Consider the following 22,076-nt stretch of genomic DNA (forward strand, 5'->3'; position numbering starts at 1 on the left):
TTTAAAGAAATGTTGGGGAGACTTCCAGAAAACCCTAGGTAAGCTGAAGAGGGAATGGATGAAGACAGACTGTGTCATCTGATAGAATAATAAGTGTGAGGTCAGTTCATCTCATGACTCATGATGGCTTTCACTCTGTCCTTGGGAGAAGCCCTAATCTAATGTGGGGCATTTGAGGGAAAAAATCTAGCCAGTAGCTTTGGGTAAATTATTTTCTGGTGTTTTTAGAGTTTAGTTAATAGTTTTATTAAATGTGAAAACAATGCTGGGCATGGTGGCAGACACCTTTAATCCCAGCACTCAGGAGGCAGAGAGGTTAAGAGGATCACCGTAAGTTTGAGGCCATCTGGGTTAGAGTGAGACCCTACCTTGAAAGAAAAAAAGTCATCAAAATAGAAGAGGGTCTTGTTGGAAAGAAGGAGATTAGTGCAGGGGGATGGGCTATGTGGGGCCAGAGGAAAGTATTAGGAAGGGATTATGATCAAATTACATTATCTCCATGTATGAAAATTGTGAGTAATAAAAAGAAGCTGCAGTGTAGGGGGTGGAGTCAGGAGAATGCCGATGCTCTCTTCCTAGCTGAGAACTAAAGGATGGCCCTATCTCAAACAAGGTTCAGCACGCCAGTGTCGTTACCTTGAGAGCAGCAGAGATCAGTTATAATGGGGCTGTATTTTCCTGAGACCCCACTGATGTTTCCAATACACTATGCATGTGACTTCCTCAGATGGGTACATGACCTTAGGTAAATCATTGTCCTTTATTCTGGACGTATGGTGCTTGGAGGTGCAGTTGAGAAGATGGGCCAAAAATGCTAAAAGCTCTGTTTACTTGCGTCTGTTGAGTCTAAGGGGCTAGCCTGCTCCCTGTACAAGGATAGGGAAAACCAGGAGTTGACTTAGTCCCCACTGCAGTCATGGGCAGGTGGGTACGCCTGGGTGTGAGCAAGTTCTGCCTGGACGGCTAGAATTCCATTCCAGAGGCATCAGGAGAGGTGCTGAGGCTCTACTGATAGGAGAACTGAGAAAGGGGGAAGAATCCTGGCCATGTTTGGGAATGCAGGAGGTGGTCATGGTCAAAGGGCAAGTATGTTCAAGAAATCAAGTGTTCCAGTGCACATGAAGTGGGAATGGGACTATTATAAGACATAAATTCAGTTTTCAGGTTCTGAATGCAAGATCAGGACTGTACTAGCAGCAGGAGTGCCGGGATGCTAATCCCAGGCTGGTGGGAATAGCCTGAGCATAGTCACACTGCAGACACTGGAGGTGAGGGTGGCTGACTTCTGGCCACAGGAAGCAAGGAACCTCGGCAGTGAAAGGGAGCTTGACCTTGGAATTGGAAGTCCAAGAGCCTGAGCCACGAAGGAGTGCTTTAATTAGGGCTAATCATTTCATTTGAGTTGGTCTTTGAAATAATGAAATTTATTTATTTTGTTTTGTTTTTTTCCAGGTAGAGTCTCGCTCTAGCCCAGGCTGACCTGGAATTCACTATATAGTCCTAGGGTGGCCTCGAACTCATGACAACCCTCCTATCCCTGCCTCCCAAGTGCTGAGATTAAAGGCATGTGCCACCACACCTGGATGAAATAATGAAATTTATTGATGTCATATTTAGTTATAATTGTGTCTTATTCTCATGAGAAAAGCTTTCCTTTCATTTTGTCTTCCAAATCACAGCTTCCCTAGGACTAGACCTCTGTCACCTGAATATAATTATCTTAGTTTTGTTTTTTCCTGGTTATTGGTAACATTGATGAATGAATGACAAAAAGATTGTGGTTGTTGTTTGGAGACAGAACCCTTGCTCCATAGCTAACACTGCCCTTAAGCTCTAAGCGTGCCAGGCTGCCCTCCTGCCTCAACCTTCTAGGGGCTGATTGTAGGTGTGTAGTATTGTACCTGACTTAAGGACTTGTTTTTACCCACTGAAATTTTTAAATTTAGTATTTTAGAAACTTGACCCACAGGGTTAATTTAATTATGAGTCTGATGGGGCGGGGGGGATCTCTTGTTTTGGTGAGTCACCTAACCTTTCTGGATACACGGTACTTAGGCTGTAAGAGCCTGCTTTTCTTGCATACAGTTTCCATAGCAGTCACTCAGCTCTGCATTTATAGTGTAAAAATGGCCCTGAACAATATGTAAGTTGGTTTCTCAGTATTTCAATAAAATTGTATAAATCAAAGCCAGCCGTGGTGGCGCACGCCTTTAATCCCAGCACTTGGGAGGCAGAGGTAGGTGAATTGCTGCGAGTTCGAGACCACCTTGAGATTACAGAGTAACTTCCAGGTCAGCCTGGGCTGGAGTAAGACCGTACCTTGAAAAACAATAAAAACAAAAAAAAATTATTAATCAAAATGATATCAGGCCCATGGTGCCATTGTGTGCCAGCACCTAGAACATGTTCTGTTATTGGCTTAGGAACTCCACATCCAGCCAGTCAAACTTTCATTGAGTTATAACAAATACAGTAAGTCTTATTCTAGCCCAGGCTGGCCTCGGATGCACAGTGATCCTCCTACCTATTCTTCCTAAGTGCTGGGATTAAAAGCATGCATTACCATGCCCAGCACAATCATAAGTCCTAATGTCACCTCATTCACCACAAAGTAAAATTCCATTTCATGTGTAGAAAAAGAAGGAAAGAGTTTGTGTTGTGTTTATTTTAGTACTGAGAATTTCCAGAATGCCTTGTACTGTTACTTAGGGCAGCTATGCTGAAAACTGCTCACTGCTGTCTTGAATATATTCTCTTACTCCGTCTGCTTGGGCCACTGTAACAGTGTTCTCCAAAAGGGGAAGACCACTAAAGGTGAAGATGTCGCTTGTGTGCTCAAAGAGAAGAGCTTGCTCTTCTGGACTGGAACTTCTGTTCTAGGCTCAGGGTAGAGGTGCTTGCGGAGCCTACTAGCCTCAGTCTCACGTAAAGCCACGCACACAAAGTGGGGCATACATCTGGAGTTTGCAGCAGCAAGAGACCTTTGTATTCCCACTTTCTCAAATAAATAAGAAATTTTAAATTGCTTGAGCTGAGCGTGGTGGCGCACGCCTTTAATCCCAGTACTGAGAAGGCCGAGGTAGGAGGATCGCTGAGTCTGAGGCCATCCTGAGACTACATAGTGAATTCCAGTTCAGCCCAGGCCAGAGTGAGACCCTACCTTGAAAACCTAACTAACTAACTGGCTAACTAACTAAATAAGTAAATGCTTGAAAATTCTGCTCATACTTCATCTAAGTAGTTACTGAGCCTTGTTAGGCTGTGTGAAGAGCTCAATGTTCTGTCGTGTTTCTTATGTGCAGTTAAACATGACTGGGAGAAAATGACAGAAGCTGTTCAGAATCATATTGGCTCGCTGAACTGGGGCTACCGAGTAGCCCTCCGGGAGAAAAAAGTTGTCTATGAGAATGCTTATGGGAAGTTTATTGGTCCCCATAGGATTAAGGTAATTGTAAAAGCTACATTGTCTATAATCCTTATCCCTTTATTTAAGATTTGGTTGGTGAGAGCAGAGAAAAACATACTGCAAAATGTTAAAGTAAAAAATATGAGTGAAGACCCTCTGACAGTGGCCAGCGCACCACCTCATTGGTGGTGGCCTTCTGTCAGTCGGGGCCAGAACAGGTGGAAGCCCTTTATTCATCCTAGCTTGATGCCGCTTGGTGGCCAAAGCCGGTTCATACTTAAGGCACAATCCTGGGGGGGAGGGATATATATACACATGTATACACAAACACACACATAGATATTTATAAATATATTTGTGTGTGCACGTGCGCGCACACACAGAAACACATATATAACTTTGTCCAGACTATCCATTTGGTGACTGCTGTCATTTACGTGGTCTTCTGTAGGCGTGGGGGAGAAATGTACTAGAAGTACCTGGAAGTGAGGCTTGCCTCTGCCACTTGCTAGCATTGTGACCTGCTTGAGCAGGTCTCTTGTCTACTCAGCCTTAACATCTCCTTACTGAATTACCAAGTGAGACATTGTGGTGAAGTCTTTGTTAGCTATAAAGTTTTCAGTTACTTAATTTGAATTGACATATTGCTTCCTTTGTAGGCAACAAATAATAAAGGCAAAGAAAAAATTTATTCAGCGGAGCGATTTCTCATTGCCACTGGCGAAAGGCCACGTTACCTGGGCATCCCCGGAGACAAAGAGTACTGCATCAGCAGGTCAGAGAGAACAGGCAGAGGGGAACCCAGCTCGCGCTGGGCTTCTGCTGCTTACTTCAAACCCCCTTAGTTCATTTCTTGAACTTTAGAAAGAGTTCTGTGCCACATTTTGTTCTACTTGGTGATTAGTGGTAGATAAAGATGGACTAATAGCATTTTAAGAACTCAAAGCTGCAAATGTTGGTCATTTGGCTACACAGAGTTAATACTGCTGCAACATACTTGTATGTAGGTATATACTTACGTTGCTGTTTACGGTTAGAGGCTTTTAAAAATAAATTTTATTTATTTCTTAGAGAGAAAGAGGTAGACAGAGAATAGGCACGCCAGGGCCTCTAGCCACTACAGACGAACTCCAAATGCATGCACCTCCTTGTGCATCTGGCTTACATGGGTCCTGGGGAATCAAACTGGGGTCCTTTAGCTTTGTAGGCAAATGCCTTAACTGCTAAGCCATCTTCTGCAGCCCCAGTTGGAGGCTTTATGCATGTTAACAGACATTTTACAAGTATGGTCATGTGTATGTGTATTTGGTTTCTCCCTCCTGCTCCCTTTCTTCTTCCAAGGAAGGGGTCTCATTCTAGCTCAGGCTGACCTGGCACTCACTCTGTAGTCCCAGGCTGGCTTTGAACTCACAGAAAGCCTCCTGCCTCCTGAGTGCTGAGATTAAAGGTGTGCACCACCACACTTGGCTTCCATTCTTTTTTTTTGTTTTGTTTTTTGAGGTAGCATCTCACTCAAGCTCAGGTTGTCTCACTCTAGCTCAGGCTGACCTGGAATTCACTATGTAGTCTCAGGGTGACCTCGAATTCACAGCAGTCCTCCTTCCTACCTCTGTCTCCCAAGGGCTGGGATTAAAGGCGTGTGCCACCACGCCCAGCTGGCTTCCATTCTTAATGATGGATGCTCCGGGTGAGAACTAACATAGGTTTTCAGCCAGTGAAAGATGAGTGCTAGAATCAGGGTGTAGGTTTGGGTTTGTGAGCATATAATGTATTCCAACAGTACACCGTCCGTTGATGTGACGGGGTTGGACTGGTGCCATCAGTTACACAGTTTGCTTGACTTAGCTACTGACCTTGCTGTCCTCTGGAGTTCCTGAGTGATAGCAAAGAGAGAGAGAATGCAAGCCTGTCAAAGCTTCGTTACAGAGGCTCCAGCTAAATATGTGTAGTGCTAAGTTCCTTGTTTGTAGGAACGTGGAAATACTTACCTTAGTCACTTCATATATGAATATTCCTTCCCCCTTATCTTTTTTTTTTTCCCTTTTTCTTTTTAGTGATGATCTTTTCTCCCTGCCTTACTGCCCGGGTAAGACTCTGGTGGTTGGAGCTTCCTATGTTGCTTTGGAATGTGCTGGATTCCTTGCTGGAATTGGTTTAGATGTCACTGTTATGGTTCGGTCCATTCTCCTTCGAGGATTTGACCAGGATATGGCCAACAAAATTGGTGAACACATGGAAGAGCATGGCATCAAGTTTATAAGACAGTTTGTTCCAATTAAAGTAAGTAGCTTGTTGATTTTATGCTTTCTATAGAAGACAGTTAAGATTGTGGTAGTAACATGCTTTAGGCACCATAGCCCATCAGGAATGCTATCTTCCCAACTAGCTTCTTGGAAACAGTTTTCAATATATGTTTTCCCTCTCATTTAATCTTTGTTTCACAGGTCAAAAGTAGCTAAGTTACATCTGTGACTTGTTTAACAGTTCCACCTATGAATTGCAGTCTATCACTTAGCATCTCCCCTTTGGTGTGGTAGAAGTAGTACTGTTTTGGTAAAGTTGAAAAATGTCACACATACTGTTTTTCTCTCAATGAGTTAGTTTGAGTTCTTTGATTATGATGTCTTTCTTCTGATTGGTAATCATACGAGCTTTGACATTGAAATGAACAGGAATCAAATCTGTCTTATCTATTATTTGCTGTATGATTTAGGAAGCTTTTTTTTTTTTTTTTTTTTTTAAGGTAGGGTCTCACTCCTAGCCCAGGCTAACCTGGAATTCACTATGTAGTCTCAGGGTGGCCTTGAACTCATGGTGATCCTCCTACCTCTGCCTCTCGAATGCTGGGATTAAAGGCGTGCACCACCACGCCTGGCTAGGCAGCATGTTTTAACCTCTGAATTTCTCCTGGAAAGTAAGGAAGATAACAACATCTGTCATAGAGTTAGCTAACAGTCTAACATGTTTAAAGTTACTGGGCTCCTTTTGGCTTTTCATCTCTCCTGAACTTCCAGGTCCCTGCTCTGTTAAGCGCCCTTCATCTTGGCCCTGGTGGGCTGAGATGGGGAAGGGGACCCTGACTCCTCCCATGTGGGCTCTCTACCCCCGTCTGCCTTCTGTGTGGCAGGAGTGCTCTGTATTTTCTCTTCCTTCCTTCTCTTAACCTAATAAAATCTCTTAAGTGTTGCCCTGGGTGTGTGGGGAGGAGCAAATTGGAACAGCATGCAGCATAGAGGAAGTCTAAAGTGGCTGCTTCACCTGCTGTGACACTTCAGTCTCAGGTTTCCTGAGTTACCAGGGCTTGACCATCCCTGCTGGTTTTGGGGGCATAGGTGTACAGGCTATATTTAGGACTGTGGTTAGGAGGCACCTGTATGTGGTCCTGCTAGGGAGTATATGCTTTTGTGATAGTGTCACATCTTCCTGTATAATCTCTTTTTTTTTTAAATTAATTAATTAATTTATTTATTTGAGAGCGACAGACAGAGAGAGAAAGACAGATAGAGGGAGAGAGAGAGAATGGGCGCGCCAGGGCCTCCAGCCTCTGCAAACGAACTCCAGACGTGTGCGCCCCCTTGTGCATCTGGCTAACGTGGGACCTGGGGAACCGAGCCTCGAACCGGGGTCCTTAGGCTTCACTGGCAAGCGCTTAACCGCTAAGCCATCTCTCCAGCCCCTGTATAATCTCTTAACATTCAAGGAATTATAGACCCTGTAGAAATCAGTGCACTGTCACCATGGTGTCTGATGTCAGCTATTGAACTCTTTTGGGGGTAGGGTTTTGAGGTAGGGTCTCAGTCTAGCCCAGGCCGACCTAGAATTCACTATGCAGTCTCAGAGTGGCCTTGAACTCATTGTATTAAATAGTGCTGAGTGGAAGAAACCTTCTGTGTGGAGGTGGGAGAGAGTACATTTTGCTCAGAGAAGAGTGTGTGTGGAAAGACTCTGAGGAAGAAAGCGTTTCAGTACAGAAAAGACCTCACTGAAGCACAGGAGTCAAGGGCTCGAGGTAGGATGGGGCTCCTTACCTGTTTTTTTTTGTTTGTTTTGGGTTTTTTGTTTGTTTTTTTGAGGTAGGGTCTCACTCTAGCCCAGGCTGACCTGGAATTCACTCTATATTCTCAGGGTGGCCTTGAACTCATGGCTGTCCTCCTACCTGTGCCTCCTGAGTGCTAGTATTAACTAGCATCTGGCTAACGTGGGACCTGGGGAACCGAGCCTTGAACCGGGGTCCTTAGGCTTCACAGGCAAGCGCTTAACCACTAAGCCATCTCTCCAGCCCTTGTTTTTTTTTTTTTTTTTTTTTTTAATTTTTATTTTTATTAACATTTTCCATGATTATAAAATATATCCCATGGTAATTCCCTCCCTCCCCACCCCCACACTTTCCCATTTGAAATTCCATTCTCCATCATATTACCTCCCCATTACATTCATTGTAATTACATATGTACAATATCAACCTATTAAGTATCCTCTTCCCTTCCTTTCTTTACCCTTTATGTCTCCTTTTTAACTTACTGGCCTCTGCTACTAAGTATTTTCATTCTCACGCAGAAGCCCAATCACCTGTAGCTAGGATCCACATATGAGAGAGAACATGTGGCGCTTGGCTTTCTGGGCCTGGGTTACCTCACTTAGTATAATACTTTCCAGGTCCATCCATTTTTCTGCAAATTTCATAACTTCATTTTTTTTTATCACTGAGTAGAACTCCATTGTATAAATGTGCCACATCTTCATTATCCACTCATCTGTTGAGGGACATCTAGGCTGGTTCCATTTCCCAGCTATTATAAATTGAGCAGCAATAAACATGGTTGAGCACGTACTTCTAGGGAAATGAGATGAGTCCTTTGGATATATGCCTAGGAGTGCTATAGCTGGGTCATATGGTAGATCAATCTCTAGCTGTTTTAGGAACCTCCACACTGTTTTCCACAATGGCTGGACCAGATTGCATTCCCACCAGCAGTGCAGAAGGGTTCCTTTTTTTCCACATCCCCGCCAACATTTATGATCATTTGTTTTCATGATGGTGGCCAATCTGACAGGAGTGAGATGGACTCTCAATGTAGTTTTAATCTGCATTTCCCTGATGACTAGTGACGTAGAACATTTTTTTAGATGCTTATATGCCATTCGTATTTCTTCCTTTGAGAACTCTCTATTTAGCTCCTTAGCCCAGTTTTTGATTGGCTTGTTTGATTCCTTATTAGTTAACTTTTTGAGTTCTTTGTATATCCTAGATATTAATCCTCTATCAGATATATAGCTGGCGAAGATTTTTTCCCATTCTGTAGGTTGCCTCTTTGCTTTTTTCACTGTGTCCTTTGCGGTGCAAAATCTTTGTAATTTTCATTAGGTCCCAGTGGTTAATCTGTGGTTTTATTGCCTGAGCAATTGGGGTTGTATTCAGAAAGTCTTTGCCAAGACCAATATGTTGAAGGGTTTCCCCTACTTTTTCCTCTAGCAGTTTCAGAGTTTCCGGTCTGATGTTAAGGTCTTTAATCCATTTGGACTTAATTCTTGTGCATGGCGAGAGAGAAGAATCTATTTTCATCCTTCTTGTTTTGTTTTTTTGAAAGGACTTTCTAGCTGCTACTTTGATAATTACTGACCTTCTCAGTGTGTATTCTGTATTGATGAGTGCTGAGCATCTGCGGTCAGCAGCAGGCTTGGAAATTGGACAAAGTGGCTCTCCTAGGACTGATGGATGGTTCTTTAGAAGTAGCAAGAAGTCCTTGACTCAGTGTTGGGGATTGTCCTTTGCTTTCTTCATGTTTTTTTTTGTTTTGTTTTGTTTTGTTTTGTTTTTTGAGGTAGGGTCTCACTCTAGTTCAGGCTGACCTGGAATTAACTCCTTTGCTTTCTTTTTAAAATCTGTATTTGTGTGTGGGTGGGGTGCATATGTATGCCATAGTGTGTGTGCGTAGGTCAAAGGACCACCTTGGGATATTGGACCTCTTTAAATTTCTTTGAGACGGGGTCTCTCATTGTTCTCTTGTGACCAGTTTGGGAGGTCAGGCTAGCTGGCCTGCATGTTTGGGGATTCTCCAGGCTTCCATGGCCATAGGCATGTTGGGATTGCACGTGTGTGTGCCACTGCATTCTGCTTTACGTGTATGCTGGGGATTGAATTTAAGTTGGCAGACTTGCAGAGCAAGAGCCCTTGGTGCTGAGCCAGCTCCCAACCCCAGCTTTCTCTGCTTCTTTCCCTCATTTAAGACTATTTGAAAATTTAATAAAGTCTCCCCATTCTGACTGTCTCTCTTCTCTTTGCTTGCAAATAAATAAATCAATAAATATTTTTTTAAAAAGAAAAAAAAATAAAGCCTCTACTAGGCAACATTAGTGAGAAAGCAGGAGATGTATATAAGAGCCACTTATCCTAATCTTGTGAAGTGAGGAGTTAGTACATAGGAAATCCTTCTAGGCTGACTCTGACTAACTTTGGGCTCAGTGAATATAAGGGGAAAGTAAAGTGTCTTCATTTCAGAGCAAAACTTTATTGCTTTTGTAGGTGGAGCAAATTGAAGCAGGGACACCAGGCCGACTCCGGGTAGTAGCTCAGTCTACCAGTGGTAAGGAACTCATCGAGGGAGAGTATAATACGGTAAGGATGGACCCAGGCTGGTACTTCCTCAGAAGGCAGACTGGTCTATGTTGCATACTTGAATGACTTTGCTCTTTCTCTAATGCCCTGGTTCTGTGCTCATTCTTGGATATTTTAATTCTCTGATACAATTTATTGGCAAAAGGATGGCTTTAGATTCTCTTCTATAAATTAAAGCACTGTAGTTTCAGTGCTAGAAAAAGGCAGCAAAAGGGTTATTTGTTTTTTGTTTGTTTTTTTAATTCTAGACTGCCCAGAGGAGATGGAAGGTGACCTGAGCACTCACGTGCCTAGTGCCAGTGTCACCGTGCCTCCCTCTTGTAGCGCTGTCACACAGGAACACGGTCTCTCTTGTCTTTTTAAAAAATACTTTCTGGGGCTGGAGAGATGGCTTAGTGGTTAAGCGCTTGCCTGTGAAGCCTAAGGACCCCGGTTCGAGGCTCGGTTCCCCAGGTCCCACGTTAGCCAGATGCACAAGGGGGTGCACATGTCTGGAGTTCGTTTGCAGAGGCTGGAAGCCCTGGCGTGCCCATTCTCTCTCCCTCTATCTTTCTCTCTGTGTCTGTCGCTCTCAAATAAAAAAAAAATTATAAAAAAAAAATAAATACTTTCTGTTTATTTTTTATTTATTTATTTGAGAGCGACAGACACAGGGAGAAAGACAGATAGAGGGACAGAGAACTCCAGACGCATGTGCCCCCTTGTGCATCTGGCTAATGTGGGTCCTGGGGAATCGAGCCTCGAACCAGGGTCCTTAGGCTTCACAGGCAAGCGCTTTACCGCTAAGCCATCTCTCCAGCCCAAGTTATTTGTTTTTGAGGTAGGTCTCACTCTAGCCTAGACTGAAGTGGAAGTCACTCTGTAGCCCAGGCTGGCCTTGGACTCATGGCAATCCTATGTCTACCTCCCGAATGCTGGGATTAAAGGTGTGCACCACCATGCCCTGGCCAAAAGTTTTTAATAAGACAGATAATTTTCCCCCTGAGGTAGAGTCTAACTGTAGCCCAGGATAACTGGAACTCATTTTGTAGTCCCAGCTGGCATCCTCCTACCTCGGCCTCCATAGTGTTGGGATTAAAGTCGAGCGCCACCATGCCTGGCCTCCCCACCCCACCACCCCCCCCCCCCCCGCCTTCTTTTTCAGTGTTTTTGAGGTAGGTTTTCATTCTGACCCAGGTTGACCTGAAACTCACTATGCAGTCTCAAGATGGCCTCGAACTCATGGCGATCCTCTTTACCTCTGCCTCCCAAGTACTGGGATTAGAGATGTGTGCTACCATGCCTGGCTCCAGCATACCCTCCCCCTTTTAAAATTCAAAATGTGTTTTTGGAATGGTTTTCCATTTGTCTTGATTCTGGGTACTGTTTCCCCTGAAGGAGTTCCTGTCTGTCAGCCTTGTTTCCCCTGTGGGATTAGTGGACTACCGTTTGTGTGTGTGCCTGAAGACCGTGGTGACTTTATAGCATCCTGGGCATTTCCCATCCACTAAGTGGGACTTAGGGCACTGGGCCATTTAGGTCTTTTCTTCCCTTCTAGAGAGGGGTGAAGGACATCCTTGGGGAGAGAGACATTCTCATAGGGAGGTCGACTCTGCTAGAACGGCTGAGGTAGGACTGCTGTCCCATCTTCCCTTTCGTCTCCCACACCACCTAGAAAATAACTCAGCCATAGATGGTGTGTCTGTGTCCCTCACTTGTCCAGGGTACTTAAGGCAGTAACTCTTTTTGCTTCAGAAGAAATAATAAAGGATTTCTTCTGTATCATATTCAAAATTTTTTTTTAATTTGAAGTTTTAATTTATTTAAACTCTTGAATTTGATTAATGGAGTATGTATTTCCAAGTCTGGAAAATGAAATTAGATGAACTTAGTTGGAAAAATGTGCCTAATCCATACAGTGGTCTTTGTTAATAGTTGCATATTAATTTTTCAGGTGTTGCTGGCAGTAGGAAGGGATTCTTGTACAAGAAATATTGGTTTGGAAACGGTGGGCGTGAGTATCAATGAAAAGTAAGAAATCATATGTTATCTTCAGCACCGTTTCAGTTATTTATAGTATTGATCAGTTGGTGTCTGTATATGGATGTAGCATGGTGTGTATGTAATACATGTGTGTAGTATATGCATGTGGCAGGTACATATGTCATAGGTACAGGGCCCAGAGAAGAAGGTTGGCTATCCTCTTTTCCCTCATGCCCTTCTTTTCTTGAGACAGAGTCTCACTCAATCCAGAGCTGCTGTTTTCACAGTTTTTTTTTTTACGTATGGCCGTGCCCAGCTATTTGTGTGGGTGCTGGGGAATCGAACTTGGGCCCTCACAGGCCCTCAGGCTTGCACAGCAGGCACTCTTAACTGCTGAGCCATCTCCCCTGTCACCAGTGCCTTGGTTGTGGTGTTGATTCTGTGGCAGTTGGAGCATTTTGCTCAGGCTTAGGACACGCCTCCTGTTGCTCCCACACAAGTCTTTCCGTGTTCTTTATTCCCTGTTCGCATTTGCATTTTTCACTCTTAACTACTATATTGTAAGCTTTTGTTTTTGTTTTTTTAAAGATAGGGTCTCACTCTAGCTCTCTGGGTGGTCTCAAACTCACAGTGATCCTCCTACCTCTGCCTCCTGAGTGCTGGGATTAAAGGCGTATGCCACCACACCTGTCCAATTTTTCAAACAAATGACCAGAATTGTCTCTAAGTACTGTGGTTCCTGTGAATTGACTTGTTTTTAATACATTGGAACATTGCCTTTCTCCTGAGAAGAAAAAGAATGTTGTTTTATTTAGTTAATAGTGGTAACTACTGATGGCTTTTACACCAAATTTGCAGGAGTGGAAAAATACCCGTCACAGATGAAGAACAGACCAATGTGCCTTACATCTATGCCATTGGTGACATACTGGAGGGGAAGCTGGAGCTCACGCCTGTCGCTATCCAGGCAGGAAAATTACTGGCTCAGCGGCTCTATGCTGGCTCCACTGTCAAAGTGAGTGCTTTGACTGTCTCCCACTGAGACATCTCAGAAGCTTGGCTCCCTTAGGAGCTTGGAGGAGGTTGAACTGTTCTGTGTCTTGAATGATGAAGGGTTTTTTTTTGTGTGTGTGTGATGACATCCTATGAGGGTATTATTAGTTGTATTCTGAGCATTATATTCTTATATATTAGGGTTTGGGCTGTTAAGGTGCTTGCCTGTGAAATCTAAAGACCCAGCTTCGATTCCCCAGATCCCACATAAGCCAGACATGCAATGTGACATGTGTGCAAGGTTGTACATACACAGAAGGTGGTATACACATCTGAAGTATGATTGCAGTGGCTGGAGGCCCTGATGTACCAATTTTCTTCCTCCCTCCCATCCCCCCAAGTCAGTGTCTTTCTCTTAAAAAAAAAAGATTAATACATGTGTACATTAACCCTCATAAAAAAAAAAATTAACAGGACTCAGTCTCTGTACATCCTATTCATTGTAGTTTTTTAAAATTGTTTTGGTATATTTCTGTTTATTTACTTGAGAGTGACAAAGACAGAAAGAGGGGGAGAGAGAGAGAATGGGGGCACCAGGGCGTCCAGCCACTGCAACCAAACTCCAGACACATGCGCCCCCTTGTGCATGTGGCTTATGTGGGTCCTGGGGAATTGAGCCTTGAACGGGGGTCCTTAGGCTTCAAAGGCAAGCACTTAACCGCTAAGCCATCTCTCCAGCCCTCATTGTAGTTTTGAGTATCTGATAAGTCAAGACAGAACCCTTAGGAAACAGAGTTTGAGTTTGAGGTGGTTCTCAGTGTACAGGTAAGGATCTAGTGCTGACAGTGGTTCTTGGTGTACAGGGAAGGATCTAGGACTGGACTTGATGTGATTCTGGTAAGAATTTGTTAAACGTATGCGTTCTTCCTCCAGTTTGAACTTTTTAGAAATACATCCTTTTCTTTTATTGTAAGTTACAATTTTGCTGATCTTAATTTTATTTTTCTTTCATTTCTCAAACAGTGTGACTATGAAAATGTTCCAACAACTGTATTTACTCCCTTGGAGTATGGGTGTTGTGGACTTTCTGAAGAGAAAGCGGTGGAGAAATTTGGGGAAGAAAATATTGAAGTAAGTTTCCCTTTTGATTTTTTTTCTCTTCTCTTTTCTTCTGTTTTTTGTTTGCTTGCTTTTGTTGTTGTTTTGTTTTGTTTTTTGCTTATCGAGGTAGGGTCTCACTCTAGCCAGGCTGACCTGGAATTCACTTTGTAGTCTCAGGGTGGCCTTGAACTCATAGCGATCCTTCTACCTGGCCTCCCGAGCTGGGATTACAGGCATGCGCCACCATGCCCGGTTTCCTTTTTCTTTTTTTAAAAAAATTTTATTTATTTATTTATCTTTTTTTTTTTTGTTTTATTTTCCGAGGTAGGGTCTCACTGTATCCCAGGCTGACCTGGAATTCACTATCGAGTCTCAGGGTGGCCTTGAACTCACAGCAATCCTCCTACCTCTGCCTCCTGAGTGTTGTGTTATTTATTTATTTGAGAGAGAGAAAGAGGCACATGGAGAAAGTCAGAGGATGGGCATGCCAGGGCCTCCAGCCACTGCAAACCAACTCCAGATGCATGTGCCACCTTGTGTATCTGGCTTATGTGGGCCCTGGAGAATTGAACCTGGGTCTTTTGGCTTTGCAGGCAAGTGCCTTAACTGCTAAGCCATCTCTCCACCCCTCCTTTTCCTTTAATATTTGTAATTTTTCTTCATCAAAAGTTTAAAGCATGGGCTGGAGAGATGGCTTAGCAGTTAAGTGCTTGCCTGTGAAGCCTAAGGACCCTGGTTCAAGACTCAATTTCCCAGGACCCATGTTAGCCAGAGGTACTAGGGGTCACATGTGTCTGGAGTTCGTTTGCAGTGGCTTGAGGCTCTGGCACGCCCATATTCTAATAAAAATAAAGAAAAAAAAATTTAAAGCAGTTTCATATGTACAGAGAAATTGTAAAGTAATATGAAAAACTTCTTTATAAACATTGTTCATGTTCACAAGTTATGCTTTCCCTGTTGATTTTTTTATCCTCTTTATTTTTTTCTCAATTTTATTAAACATTTTCCATGATTATAAAAAATATCCCATGGTAATACCCCCCTCCCCCCTTTCCCCTTTGAAATTCCCTTCTCCATCACATCCACTCCCCATCTCAATAAGTCTCTCTATTTGAATGCCATGATCCTTCCCTCCTCTTATGATGGTGTTATGTAGGTAGTGTCAGGCATTATGAGGTCATGGATATCGAGGCCAATTTTTTGTCTGGAGGGAGCACGTTGTAAGGAATACAACCCTTCCTTTGACTCTTAACATTCTTTCTGCTACCTCTTCCGCATTAGACCCTGAGCCTTGGTCCTCTTTCTTTTTTAAAATTTTTTTTATTATTTGAGAGAGAATGTACGTGCCAGGGCCTCCAGCCACTGCAAATGAACTCCAGATGCATGTGCCACTATGTGCATCTGGCTTACATGGGACCTGGGGAATTGAACCTGGGTGTTTTGACTTTGCAGGCAAGCACCTTAACCGCTAAGCCACCTCACCAGCCCAATCCTCCCTTTCTCCTATGTGTCCTCTATAAATACTCATGTTCCCTAGCCAATTGAGGTAGTTGAGTGCCCTCCCTCCACACCTGCAGTACTCTTGTATGTACTGTCTGTGAACAAGGGAATTTACTTTGATGACCGTACGTAGTACACTTAGCATTTTAAAAAATACTTAGTAATGAAACAGTACTTTTGTTTGATTTACCTTTTCTGTTCCTGTTTTTCCAGATGACCAAATAATAATAATTCCTTCTGCTTAAAAAAACACAACTATTTTTATTTCTTTGGATTGTTAAAATTATATTGTTGGAAATAAGGAAAATATAATAAAGTGAGGAAATAAAACTAAAAACTATAGTTCTACTGCCCTGACCATAAGTAATAATTTATAATTGTTTTAATCTGAACTGGAAAGATGTTTTAGTGGTTAAGGTGCTTGTCTTGGAAGCCTAAGGATTCATGTTCAAATCTGCAGATCCCATGTAAGCCAGACACAAAGGTGAGGCAAGCACAAGGTTGCACATGCCCACTAGGTGGTGCAAGCGTCTGGAGTTGGATTGCAGTGGCTTAATCTTTATTGTTCTAATCTTTTCCCTACATAAATTTGTGATACTATGTATTCAACTTTATAATCCACACATTTAGCTGGGCATGGTGGTGCATGCCTTTAATCCCAGCACTCAGGAGGCAGAGGTAGTAGGAGGATTGCCGTGAGTTCGAGGCCACCCTGAGACTACATAGTGAATTCCAGGTCAGCCTGGGGTAGAGCGAGATACTCCCTCAAAACCCCAAAATAAATAAATAAATAATATACACATTTAACGAAATTGTTACACAGCAGACCAGTACTTTCTAAAGATAGCCAATCATGTTGTTTTGCACTGAAGCCAGTGGTTGGAGGAGGAAATAAGTCCTTGTCATTTAGAAGTTGAATCAGGGTTCCTTGGCTTACTCCCTCTCTATTTTAAAAACATTTTATTAATTAATTTATTTTATGACTTCTGATATTCTTTTATTTAATTTATTTGAGAGATAGAGGCAGACAGAGAGGAGGAGAGAGAAAGCGAATGGGTGTGTCAGGACCTCCAAGTACTGAAAATAAACTCTGGACACATGCACCACCTTGTGTATTTGGCTTATGTTGGTCCTGGTAGTCAAACCTGAGTCCTCAGTCTTTGCAGGCAAGCACCTTAACCACTAAGCCATCTCTTCAGCCCTTTTCCTTCCCTCTCTTTCTCTTCATTTTCTTCCTCCTATTCTATGGGATAATGCCAAACAAAGAAATAACTTTTTGGAAACATTGAGCAAGGGAGCTGGATAATTGCTGTAATTGTATCTAGCACCTTACTTACTTCATATGCAAAATTATCATTCCCATAAGGTAACGATGGTATTGAGTTGTGTATTTGTGCGTAACATAAGACAGTAATTACATAGCTGCTTTCTTCATTCCTTTGGTCTTTCTGTCATTACTACTTATGGTTTACTCTTGTGGTTGAGATATAATTAAGCAAAAATGTCTTGACAATAAGTTTCAAGTTATTTTTTTAATCAGGTCCTGTTTATTCCATGAATTTTTTTGAAAAATATTTTATTTTATTTATTTAATTTTTAGAGAGAGGACAGAGAGAGAATGGGAGTGCCAGGTGCTGTAGCCACTGCAAACAAACTCCAGATGTATGTGCATCATGTGCATCTGGCCTATGTGGGTTATGGAGAATTAAATCTGGATCCTTAGGCTTTGCAGCAGGCACCTTAACCACTAAGCTAGCCCTCCATGAATATCTAAAAAGTATTTAATTAATTAATTTATTTGACAGAGAGAGAGAGGCAGACAGAGAATAGGCATGCCAAGGCCTCTTGCCACTACATACAAATTCCAAGTGCATGTGCCACCTGTGTATCATGGTTTATGTGGGTTCTGGGGAATTGAACCTGGGTCCTTTGGCTTTGCAGGAAAGTGCCTTAACCACTAAACCATCTCTCTAGCCTTATTCCATGAATTTTTATTGTTTAATGAAAGTCTCATTATTTTAAAGTACTTCACTGTTGTTCACTATAGCTAATATTTGACAACTTAAGGTTATGAATTTAAATTATTCTTATTTTTGCAGGTTTACCATAGTTTCTTCTGGCCACTAGAATGGACAGTTCCATCAAGAGATAACAACAAATGTTATGCAAAAATAGTCTGTAACCTTAAAGACAACGTAAGTGCAATGATCTGTCCTAGTAGTTTTGTTTAGCTTTTTTCTGTTTGTGTCTGACCCTGTGACACTTAAAACCCTGATCCTCAGAGTCCTTGCATGGAAGCAGTGCTCCTGAGGTACTATGGGACATACTCTAGTTGACATGGGACCCTTGCTGTGGCCCACATGTACCAGTGAAGACTGTTAGCTGCCTCTGAAGAAGCTGGGCTGTACCCAAGCACAGTCTCTCCTATCAAGTATTTCTTTAAGACTCCTGACAGGGGAAGCCATGCTGGGCAGCTGTCTTAGGGGTCTCTGCAGGTAGGGTGTGTCTGATATCAAAGGGAAGCTCTACACCCCACTACCTGGCTAGTGGCCCATTCCCTGGTGCTGGGACGACAGGCACAAGCCACCACCAGCCTGGAATTTACTATGTAGCTCAGGCTGTTCTCAAACTCCTGACTGTCCTGCTTCCTTAGCCTCTCAAGTATTGGGATTATGGGTATAAGTCACCATGAGAGGGGTACAGTTAGGGTGAGTGGATCCCTGAATGTAAAGAAAGGCAGGAAAGTCTGTACTTGTTAGAAATCCAGGAAAGGGGGCAGTGAGGGGAGCAAGCAGGAGAGCAAAAGCCCATGCCCTCTGATGGAATCTGCGCAGCTGCAACGACCTACAGGTCAATTACTAACAGAAAGGCAAGTGTCATGTGGTCAGAATAGAGCCACGTATCAAGTTCAAGGAGCTCTTGCCACATGGGGATAAAGAATCCATGTAGAGAGTAAGGGTTAGGGAGCCTTCCTCTTGGCTCAACCTAGCTGGAAAAACTGACCCCCATCTGGAAGTTCCCAAGTGGTCAGAGAGCCTGCCCTCCCCTTGCAAAGGTATTTGAACCTTACAGAGGTAGGCTGTCTTCCAGCTTAGGTGAGCCAGAGGGACAGCTGGTTGGCTAGGGCTAGGGTCTGTCTCAGGAAGAGGCTAACTCTGACACCAAGTTCTAGGAGCTGAACTTGACCAACCACAATGTTTAGGTCCTATGAAAGACCTCCCTCCCAGGAGGGGTCCTGGTTGTTTATAGAAAACTAAGTCTAGGGAAGGAGGCAGGAGGTAAGTCAGCTCATCTATGTTAGGGATTGAACAAAGGGTCTTGGTGCGTGCTAAGCACATGGTGAGCCACATCCTTAGCACAGAAACGGCTTTGAAGTTATCTAAATCTAGAGATTTTACTGTCATTAAGTCACATGTCTTGTGTAGAAACTACTGCTCTAGAATGTGTTTTGCCAATGCAGAGTTTTAGGTCACATTGCCTTGGATCAGCTACAGAAAAGATCACCGTCAAGTTACGTACTGCAGCTATGCCACTGACAGAAGGAACGGCTACATAGAGTTTTCTTTTTCTCTCTAGACTTTATTAAATGTAGCTTTACAGGGCTGGGGATTGGCTTAGCTGTTAAAGGCGCTTGTTTGCAAAGCCTGCTGGCCAGGGTTCATTTCCCCAGTACCCACATAAAGCCAGTTGCACAAGTGGCATGTGTATCTGGAGTTGTTTGCAGTGACAGGAAGCCTGGGTGTGGCCATTCTCTCTCCCTCTCTTCTTGCAAATAAAAAAAATAAAATAAAACCTTTAAAGTAGTTTTACATAAGTATACATCAAGGCAGTAGCAAACCCTAACAGAAGGTCTGGCCACTGCTGAAGTGGGATTCTTAGAATAGGTTGGGGAGGTACTCCAGGCTGTTAGGAAGGGATAATAATCCAGCTTCCTTCTATTTCTTCATTTTATATTTTAGGAACGTGTCGTGGGCTTTCATGTTCTGGGTCCCAATGCTGGAGAAGTGACCCAGGGCTTTGCAGCTGCACTCAAGTGTGGACTGACCAAACAGCAGCTGGACAGCACGATTGGAATCCACCCTGTCTGTGCAGAGGTGCGTCCTCTACATCCCAGCTCCATTTGTAAAAACCACGATTGGTGCTTGGTGTGGCAGACCTAGGACTGTATCTCTTGGCCAGCTGATAGTGATGTGAATGCCTTGGAGAAGGCCTGGCTTCAAAAATTAACTTCCTTTTCCAGATATTCATCGCTGCTGGTATAAACTGGAGACTTCTGTCATGTTTCTAAGTAGAGAAATCTGAGGATGATTTAGAGATGTGCTTTACATCTTTTACTTAGTATATCTCCTAGACTGTGCAACTTCTGCCTTAGTTGTCCAGGTTACCCTCAAGGCTGCATGATACGGTGCCTCTTTAGTTTTTGGTATCAAAGAAGAGATTGGAAAACGCACCTTGTTAACTATCAAGCAAATGACAGGGAAACTGGGACTTGACCATCCAGCCTCTAGGTGTCAGTGTTTTTTTCTTGTCAACCATCATCTAGGGTTTGAATTTTGTGGGATCAGTAGCCAAGTGTGGTTGTGTGGGAGGTGGCAGCTTAGGTGTAGAGTTGCTAATGACAGCTTTGATCTGTGCCGTAGCCAGTGGTTTCCAGGGCGTATGCCACGGGAGAACATGTGTGTCTGTGCGTGCGTGTGCACAAGCACCTTCTTAACAGACTTTGTTCTGTGACTTGAAAACTGGCTGGCTTCTTTTTATGATTGTGTTTGTGGTTACAACTGAACTCTTTGTTGAGCATATGAAATGTTAGTTTTTAAAAGACATGAAAGGGTGCTGGAGAGATGGCTCAGCAGTTAAAGGTGCTTGCTTGCAAAGCCTGATGGCCCAGGTTCAATTCCCCAGTACCCACATAAGCTTGATGCCCAAAGTGCCCATGTATCTGGAGTTTGTTTGCAGTGACAGGAGGGTCTGGCATTCCCGTACTCACTGTCTGTCTCTGAAATAAATAAATAAACATTTTGGGGGGAGGGGAGGTTGGTTTTTCAAGGTAGAGTCTCACTTGCTGTAGCCCAGGGTTACCTGGCACTCATTCTGTAGTCCCAGGCTGGCCTTGAATCACAGTGATCCACCTACCTTTGCCCTCCAAGTAATGGGATTAAAGATGTACACCACCATGCCCAGCTAATAAAATGTTTAAGGAAAAAAAAACACCACCCTGTAGGAGCGGGAGGTGGATGACTCAGTGGTGAAGAGCACTTGCTGGTTAGGCCTGTGGGCCTGGGGGAACCTGAGACTGTCCCAAGCCCCACTTCCCAGGACCTGGGTCAAAAAAGATGGGTACAGAGCTGGAAAGATGGATTAGCAGTCAAGGCACTTGCCTACAAAGCCAGAGAACCCAGATTTGATTCCCTAGGATCCATATAAGCCAGATGCACAAAGTGGCACATGTGTCTGGAGTTCATTTGCAACAGCTAGAGACCCTGGCATGCCCATTCTCTCTCTCTCTCTCTTTCTGTCTCAAATAAATAAAAATTAAACAACAGCAAACTTAAAAAAAAAAAAAAAAAAAGATGGGTATGGCCATGTAGTTTGTAATGGTGGGGGGCAAAGACTTGAATTGCTGGGGCTCACTGACCAAAAGGCTGAGGAGATGGCTCAGTAGGTAAAGTGCTTGCTGCAGAAGGAGAAGGACTGAGCTCAGATCACCAGCATCCATGTAAATGCCAGGTATGGTGGCACATGCCTGTAATCCCAGCCCTGGGAGGCAGGGACTGATGGATTCATAGGGCTTTAGTAGCCAGCCAGCCATCAGTGAGCTCTAGGTTTAGTGAGACACCCTGTCTTATTTTAAAATACAAGATGGAAGCCAGGCGTGGTGGCGTATGCCTTTAATCCCAGCACTCAGAGGCAGTGGTAGGAGGATCACTGTGTGTTTAAGGCTACCCTGAGACTATACAGTGAATTCCAGGTCAGCTGGGGTTATGAGTGAGACTTTGAAAAACCAAAAATAAAAATAAGATGGAGAGTGACTGAGGAAGACTCTATATCAGCCCTGTCTTCTCCATGCACATATGCACACATGCACACACGTACATTCAGGAAACACCATGGAAAAATAGTTTGTCTTCTTTTCACATTGTCTTACAGATGGTGTCCTACTCAACATTAATATGCATTTGGCTTGGTGAAACATAAAATATTAATCTGTTTCTCTAAACAGCATATTAGAGAAAGATTGTGGCGTAATTCATAGAAGCTGTTGTTATTGTTAAAGAAAAAATACTAAGCTTCAGCTGGGCATGGTGGCGCACACCTTTAATCCCAGCACTTGGGAGGCAGAGGTAGGAAGATCACTGTGAGTTCGAGGCCACCCTGAGGCTACATAGTGAATTCTAGGTCAGCCTGGGCTAGAGTGAGACCCTACCTCAATAAAAAAATTAAAAAAAAAAACCAACTAAGCTTCAAAAAGCTTGAAAGACTGGATTCTAGATTAGTGCT

General features: G+C 43.3%; 1 protein-coding gene across 4 annotated transcripts in view; it reads left to right on the forward strand.

The window, feature by feature from the left end:
• The window catches only part of Txnrd1 (thioredoxin reductase 1), a 106,654-nt gene that overhangs the window by 73,374 nt on the left and 11,204 nt on the right, over window positions 1–22,076 (forward strand). For all 4 annotated transcript variants that reach the window (XM_045151560.1, XM_045151561.1, XM_045151562.1 and 1 more), the window contains exons 5-13: window positions 3,303–3,445; window positions 4,066–4,181; window positions 5,461–5,686; window positions 9,930–10,022; window positions 11,956–12,032; window positions 12,843–12,999; window positions 14,001–14,108; window positions 17,678–17,773; window positions 19,538–19,672. In XM_045151560.1, the coding sequence (XP_045007495.1) occupies window positions 3,303–3,445; window positions 4,066–4,181; window positions 5,461–5,686; window positions 9,930–10,022; window positions 11,956–12,032; window positions 12,843–12,999; window positions 14,001–14,108; window positions 17,678–17,773; window positions 19,538–19,672 (1,151 nt within the window). The remainder of the gene's footprint in view (window positions 1–3,302; window positions 3,446–4,065; window positions 4,182–5,460; window positions 5,687–9,929; window positions 10,023–11,955; window positions 12,033–12,842; window positions 13,000–14,000; window positions 14,109–17,677; window positions 17,774–19,537; window positions 19,673–22,076) is intronic.

Source organism: Jaculus jaculus, chromosome 6 (genome assembly GCF_020740685.1).
Source record: "Jaculus jaculus isolate mJacJac1 chromosome 6, mJacJac1.mat.Y.cur, whole genome shotgun sequence".
In the NCBI taxonomy this organism is placed as follows: Eukaryota; Metazoa; Chordata; class Mammalia; order Rodentia; family Dipodidae; genus Jaculus; species Jaculus jaculus.